Source organism: Myotis davidii, unplaced genomic scaffold (genome assembly GCF_000327345.1).
Source record: "Myotis davidii unplaced genomic scaffold, ASM32734v1 scaffold57, whole genome shotgun sequence".
Classification (NCBI taxonomy): Eukaryota; Metazoa; Chordata; class Mammalia; order Chiroptera; family Vespertilionidae; genus Myotis; species Myotis davidii.
The window spans coordinates 2,296,845-2,304,483 of NW_006289718.1; the positions used below are offsets into that span (position 1 = coordinate 2,296,845).

The 7,639-nt window shown below is 35.0% G+C and overlaps 1 protein-coding gene across 4 annotated transcripts in view; it reads left to right on the top strand.

The window, feature by feature from the left end:
* The window catches only part of ICE2 (interactor of little elongation complex ELL subunit 2), a 61,795-nt gene that overhangs the window by 27,303 nt on the left and 26,853 nt on the right, over positions 1 to 7,639 (top strand). For 3 of the 4 annotated variants that reach the window (XM_015563007.1, XM_015563008.1, XM_015563009.1), the window contains 3 exons: positions 3,715 to 3,756; positions 5,190 to 6,216; positions 6,914 to 7,089. In XM_015563007.1, the coding sequence (XP_015418493.1) occupies positions 3,715 to 3,756; positions 5,190 to 6,216; positions 6,914 to 7,089 (1,245 nt within the window). The remainder of the gene's footprint in view (positions 1 to 3,714; positions 3,757 to 5,189; positions 6,217 to 6,913; positions 7,090 to 7,639) is intronic. The other variant, XM_006762313.2, reaches the window with a different exon arrangement.

A 7,639-nucleotide genomic window follows, 5' to 3' on the forward strand; every position in this document is an offset into this window, starting at 1 on the left:
TCCCTCTGCCTAACACCTCTGCCTGCCTGCCTGATTGCCCCTACCTTGCTCCCCTGCCAGCCTGATCAACCCTAACCACCTGTGCCTTGACCCCCGGCCTAAGCCACAGTCTGGCCTCCCTCTAGGACTCGACCTGGCGGATCAGGGGAAGGAGCCGCCCCCATTACCCCGCTGCTGCTGCCACTGTGGCTTTGTCTAGAGCAGTGGTTCTCAACCTTGGGTGCACATTAGAATCACTTGGGAATCTTGTTAAAATCCTGATTTCTGGGCCTCATGAAGGATGTCCGGATGGTCACCTGGAAGACGTCTGCTCTAATTAGCATATTACCCTTTTATTAGTATAGGTATATTTATATATATAACAGATTTGAAAAAGAACTAAATAAAAATTTTAAATTTTAAAAGTGAAAAATACAGTAATTACAGTTAAGAATTCTGTAAATGGCACATAAGATAAAGCTGAAAAGAGAATCAATAAACTGGAAGATGAGTCTGAAAAGACTATCCATATTGTAACACAGACAACAAAAAGATAAAAAAATATAGAGAATAAGGCAAGAGATAAGAGAAGATATACTAGTATTGAGAATGTTTAATGTGTGTAGTTGCACCCAAAAGGATGGTGTAAAGGAGACATTGGGACCAAATCAATACTTGGAGACTAAGAAAAAACTCTTAAAAGACCTCAGAGAAACAAAAGGCACGTTTTCTATATAGCACTGAGAGTTAAACTGCCAAATAACTTCTCAACAGCAACAATGGAACCAGAAGACATTGGAATAATATTGTGTTAAAAGAATATAAGCCATTTACTAAAATTCTCTAACCAAATTAAACAGATATTTTTCATTAAATATTGAGTTTGCTACCAGCAGACCCCCTCTAATGGATGTTCTTTAGGCACAAGGAAAATAATCCAGATGGAAGGAGGAATGAAGAATAACAAAAGTGAAAATAATATGTATAGACTCTGATTTGTAGGTGATTGCAGGGGCACTCAAGAAGTTAAGAGATTTCTGAGATGACGGGAGCCCTAAGAACTCTAGATACTGACCAAAGTCCCTTCCAAGGCAAAAGCCTTTGTTCAGGAAAAAATTACTGGTAGTAGAGTCCATATTGAGCAGAACAAGGGCATTAAAGATAAATAAATTTTCAGATAACTAATTGTAGGTGAAGGAAATAGAGGAACCAGATCTCAGAATGTGCTCAAGATTCACACCCATACACACGAATCTACATATATGCATACTTTGTGGTAACCATGAAGCATGAGCTTAGAGCCATGAAGCTAAGAAAACTGTCCTGGCATACAGGATTGTTCTTACATAGCAGCAAGAGAGACCATCACATTTAAACATGAAGAACAGAAGAAGCTTGTTGATGGAAGCTCTTACAAAGGTATTAGAGGGGGGGAAAACATATTGTTACAACATTTCTACAGTGAAGATGTACCCACAAAATCTGAACACTGTATTCATCCTAAAAAGCTTCTAGAAATGTAGCTTAGAAGTACCAGGAAAAGAACAAAATGCATGTGCAAGCTATTCATTGCAGTACTATTTGCAGTAGCAACGGATTAGAAATAATGCATACGTGTACAGGTATTAATTAAATAAATGGTACATTTTCAATAGCATACTAAGCAGCTATTAAAAAGAATGAAAGAAGCTTTAGATATGCTGCTATAGTGACATCCAGGATATATTATTGAGTGAAACAGAAAAGGAAGAGAACATTTTTTTGTAATAGGCTACTTTTTAATTAAGTAAGAAGGATATATAAAATCCATGATTGGCCAAACATAGATTTACAGTTGTGAGTACATGAAATCAGAGTAAGGAAAATCCATACCATGAAGAATAAACTTAAACTAGTGAAAATGTTTAATTGGAGGAGGGATGGAACAAAGCAGAGGAGGTAGGATTATCAACTAGATTTCTCTGAATGTTCTTTGTTTTATACTTTTAACTGAGCCAAATAAATGTTTTACATGTCTCTTAAAAAAATTTTAAAATGTTATAAAAGCCAATCAAAGCTGAAGTGAAACAAATGAACTCACTGTATACCAAGTTAGTGCTTTAACCAGTCAGAGAAGAATTATTTTAAGTGATAGAAACTTAGTAAATTGATTGTTACAGCCCTATAGATTCATATCCTAAATTCAGAAAGAACTGCCAAAAAATCTTAAACTGCATTTAGTAGTCATATTGTTATGAATGATATTGCTGTTTTTATTTTGAACACATCAGATAATACAATAAAACAAATAAGTAGTAATTATATTAAGAATGAAGTATTCCTAATTATGCCAAGCAATGAAGTTAAGTAACGCTCTATAATAATATAGGAATTGTATCAAAAAGATACCAGAACCAACTTGAAGAGTTTCCTATTGGACAGAGATGTGTCAGTTTAACTATGCCAAAGGATGACTGCAATGGATTGAAACATGAAATATGTTAAAAATCTATGAATTCATAAAAGTACTAGTCATCTTTGGAGAATGCTAATGCATGAAGTCATTATTCTGAAAACTGATTTTTAAAAACAAAGTATTGTCTTGCCTTTCCAGTACAAATTATATATCAGGGTAATGAAAGAATATGACTGTCATCATTTTGTAGCTCCTAATAAAATAGTGAATCTAGGCAGTGATCCTCATCAGTGACTGCTAAAATCATTAGAAGATCAATGAGGAATTTTATAATGGATAGATTAAGTTGATGAAACTTGATGAACCAACAAATCAATTGTAATACCACAAGAAGAAAGATAACCAGACATTTTTAGCTTCCTGATTGAAACAAATACACAGTACCATAAATAAATATTCAGGTTAAAAATTATACCTGAATCCGATCAAGCTATTAGATCATTTTAATAGGAAATTCTAAAGCTATATGAATGTGTTAAATGATATCAGAGGGATGCAGAAATTAAAATCTAAAATGGAAATGTTGTCTATGGCTAGGTAGATTATTTTGTTAGAGCTTAGTTCCAACACACCAACGTTGTGGGTTCAATTCCTGGTCAGGGCACATACAAGAATCAACCAGTGAATGCACAAATAAGTGGAACAACAAATCAGCATCTCTATCAAATCAATTTTAAAAATGGAAATTTTTACAAGCTAACTAATATGGTTTCTTCTGTAAGTATCTGGCAGATGTGGGAGTTGGCAGAATATGGGAAGAGGCATTTGACAAAGAAAATTGAGAGATGTGTCAACCAAATGCAATGTAGAGCTTTTGGTTGGATACTGATTTCAATAAACAGTTGTAAAAAGATGTCACACTGGGAAATTTTAACACTTGATTAAATATTTTATGACATTAAGGAAGAATCCTTTTATAGCTACATGCTAAAGTATTTAGAGATAAATAAGATTTTTAATTTTATCTAAATTCTGTTGGGGTGAGAATTGTTTTTCAATTAATTAATTTTTTATTTAAATTTTTTATTTTATATTATGATTATATTATGTATTAAATATTACTTCTGATTTTTAATGTCTAGTGTTCTAATTTTTGTTGCTTTTTAAGTATTTTGTAATTATCATTAGTTAATATCTGGAGTGTTTTTTCATTTCCAAGTGCTTGGATTTATTTGTTTATATTTTTCTTAATGATTTTATTTCCCTCCAAACAGAGAGTAAGACCTTAGCAAATTGTGCTTTGTGCTATATTGATGTTTTCTTTGTATATTAACTTATAGTCCATCTTTGGAAATGCCCCTTGGAATCTTGGGAGGGAAAAGGTATATCTTTGTAGTCTATACGTATATTTTCAGTCATTCATCTACATTTGTTTCAGTGCTTTAATATTATTCATACTTTCTATTTTTACATACTTAGAGACATACAATTATGTTTCTGACAAATTTTCCTTTTATTTTTAAGTTTTGACTACATATTTTGATTGTTTAGGCATGTCACAATTCATGACCAGACCATTATCTATTTGTCTTCAATTTCTTCTTTTTTTTAACAGAGAATTCCCTTTTCTGTTTAATGCTTTGCATTGAATTCTGTGTTGTCTAACACTTAATATTACTATTCCTTCTCTCTTTATTTCTTGATATTGTGCCCTGTGGTTTTGTTTTTCACCTCTTTGTGAAAGAATGCTTTATATAAATAACATAGTTTATTTACTTTTTACTAAATCTAGTAGTATTTTTTATTTTATTAGGATCTACCTTTACTGAAAAGCTATTTACTATGTGCCAGGGACTATGTCAAGTAACTTTCTATATACAATTTCTTATTTACTCCTTAGAACAAATCCAAGAAGATGACCTTGTTACCACTATTTTAGTGATGAAGAAATTAAGGCCCAGAAAGGTTAAAAGAACTTACACAGGTTGATTTACTTACTATCTGATTGCTGTCAGACTATTTCTTTCTTAACACCTAGGCTGTAAGGCTAATGGGTGTACATAGCCCAGCCTGTAACCAAATTTCCATGGTATTTCTTTAACATGCCATGCCAGATTAAGGAGAGATCTGCTGCTGCTTGGGGAAGAGGACCATTTATTCCTCAATAAATTAAATCTGTAATTCTTCCATTACCAGAATAGTACATGAAAAACTGCAGTTTCAGTAGCTTCATGTCCCAGAACACAGAAAAATCATGTCCTGTCCACTTCTCCTCCTGTTACTAAGATTCATTTTCCCTGAGTAGATGTAGAAAGAAAGTCACTGATTGATGTACCCGTCTCAGAGGCTGGCGACCCTTCACCAGCTGCAGTAGAGAGCAGCTTCCTCACAGTGGCAAAGAGGCTTTTCTCCTGTCATCTAAGTCCAGGTGTCTGTCTCTGCAAGAGTGTGTGGAACGGGTGTGAATGAAAATCTGCTTCCTTCCTATTTGACTCTATGTCTTCTTTGTGGTCCTATCTACTGTTTGATTAGTGGAAATTCCTCTTGGGATGTGATAGTTCACAAATGCAGGTGTTCCCCATTTCCTATGTTGATAACAGCTTCCCAGATTTGTGTTTCATCAACATTTCAATGGGAATGTAAGGTTAAATAAATTAGTTTATAGTCTTTTATTGTCATTCTTAAGCAAGAACCCTTCAGAGCCATTAGACTTTCTGCTTTTAAAGAGCATGTATGTGAGGAGTAGGGGCATTAAGAGATAGATGAGGTGTGGCCTGGAACTTTTGCTAATAGTTTAACAATATATTTTCTTAAGATGTCTCATGAAGTTAATGACTGCCGAAAAATTGAAACCCTTGAAAATTTGGATCTGGATTTTGATGATGATGTCACAGAACTTGAAACTTTTGGAGTAACCACCACCAAACCATCAAAGTCCCCAAGTCCAGCAAGCACTTCCACAGTACCCAAAATGCCAGTTGCTCCCAGAGCCCCCAGTGCAGCATCCACACCTGTGGCACCAGCTGCACCAGCTGCACCAGCTGCACCAGCTGCACCAGTAGACATTTCTGCTCATGCTAGAAGTTTATCTCAGATTCTAATGGAACAATTGCAAAAGGAGAAACAGCTGGTGACTGGTATGGACGGTGGCCCTGAAGAATGTAAAAATAAAGGTGATCAGGGAGTTGTACTATGTGCTGAGAAGGTATCAGATAATTCTGACAAGCCTCTGGTGCAAGATGGTGACTTGCAAACATCTGATGAGTTACAGTTAGGAAGTTCTGTGGAAATGGAAACCTCTAATAAAAATGACATGGCTACTGATACAGTGTGTGCTGATGAAAGACTAAATATTCCAGAGAGTACTGACAATTCAAAGGAAGAGACTGTTACATCAGAAGCAGAGAAAACTGAGGATGTAATTCTTTGTCATAGTGATACAGATGAAGAATGTTTAATCATTGATACAGAGTGTCAAAAGAATAGTACCGTAAAGACAGCTGATGTGGGTTCTAACTTAAATTCTAAACCAGCCAGCCCAAATTCTTCTTCAGGACAGGCTTCTGTAGGAAACCAGACTAATACTACTTGTAGTCCTGAAGAGTCCTGTGTTTTAAAAAAACCTATCAAACGAGTATATAAAAAATTTGACCCAGTTGGGGAAATTTTAAAAATGCAAGATGAACTCTTAAAGCCAGTTTCCAGAAAAATACCTGAATTGCCTTTAATGAATACAGAAAATTCTAAACAACCTCCTGTTTCCGAGCAACCCTCTGCTCCTTCAGATGCCACTACTTGGCCAAAAACTGCATGGACCTCTGCATTTCAGAAGCCAAAAGGACGTGAGTAAATATTTACAAAAAACTTTATATTTATACTCTTTGCCTGTATCTTGTCCTTCAGTTCTTCTCCTTTGTATTAACCTGTTTAAAATCTTTATATAGTCATTGATATTTCACTTCATTTTTAATCTACTTATCAGTATTTTAACTTCCAAACCTTCTTTCTAAATATGTACCCCAAGATGTATAGATTTTGTACCCTATGTTTATCTAACATGTGCAGTGGCTACTAAGCTATAGGCAGTGTAGTTTGCCAAACTGAAGGGGAACTGCATAAAAATGATAAACATTTATTAATCCAAAATGTATTTCTTCTTGGTATTGAACTGTAATTTTGTACTTTTATATTTTGTGAAGTTGATATAAAGCTGCACTTCAGCTCTGCCTAGATTAGGAATAACATTTTTCTAAACTCTTCTTCTCACTTCATATGTTGTCTCACTAATTTATACTTTGCCTAGGGATAAAGTAGTAGTTAAAAGAAAGAAAACTGTAAAGCTTCGATTTCAGGTTTTGCTGCAGTTCCAATAAACATAAACAGAAGTGATAATAGCGTAAAGATGTACTCAGAGGAAATGTAAAGTTAAATTTGATAGAAATTTAAAAATACATCACTGAATTGTTTTATCTCAGATTATGATGAATAACCGACTAATGTCTTTTAAAATAAAAATGAGAAATATAATTATTTTTAAAGGATTGCCATATGAACTTCAGGACTATGTTGAAGATACATCAGAATATGTAGTTCCTCAGGAAGGAAATTTTGTTTACAAGTTATTTAGCCTGCAAGACCTGCTGTTACTTGTACGATGCAGTGTCCAGAGGATAGAGACCAGACCACGTTATAAAAAACGGAAGAAAATCAGAAGAGTAAGTTGTTACTTGTGGAGTTGGGATGTAGTAGCCCACATAGTAGTAAATAATCTTCAAATATCTAACATGGCATTGTTGTGAAGTTTAATTTTAAGTTGTTGACCACTCTTATAGTAGTTTTTCCAGGTTGAATTTTTAGTAAAATACTGAAAACATTTTTAATAAGGGAAAGTACTTAATTAAATATAATTAGTCATGAATGCTGATAGCATTCTTGCATGAAATGTATAAACTTTGTGAATAATGGCCCCATCATAGATTTGACTGAGACTGGCACATATGTTCCTGCTTTCTCTGTGAATTTGGATTTCCATTATGAAATACTATAGGCCCAGTGCACGAAATTCATGTGCGGGTAGGGTCCCTAGACCTGGCCAGCAATCAGGGCCAATTGGGGCCTTCTGGTTGCCAGCCAGGGCCTTCCTTCTGGCTGCCAGGTGGGGCCTCCCTTCCCCAGTTACCAGCGCCTTCCTTTGTTCCACGCCGCCCCCTGATGGTCAGCGCACGTCATAGTGAGCGATCGAATTCCCAGTCTCTCAGTGGAACT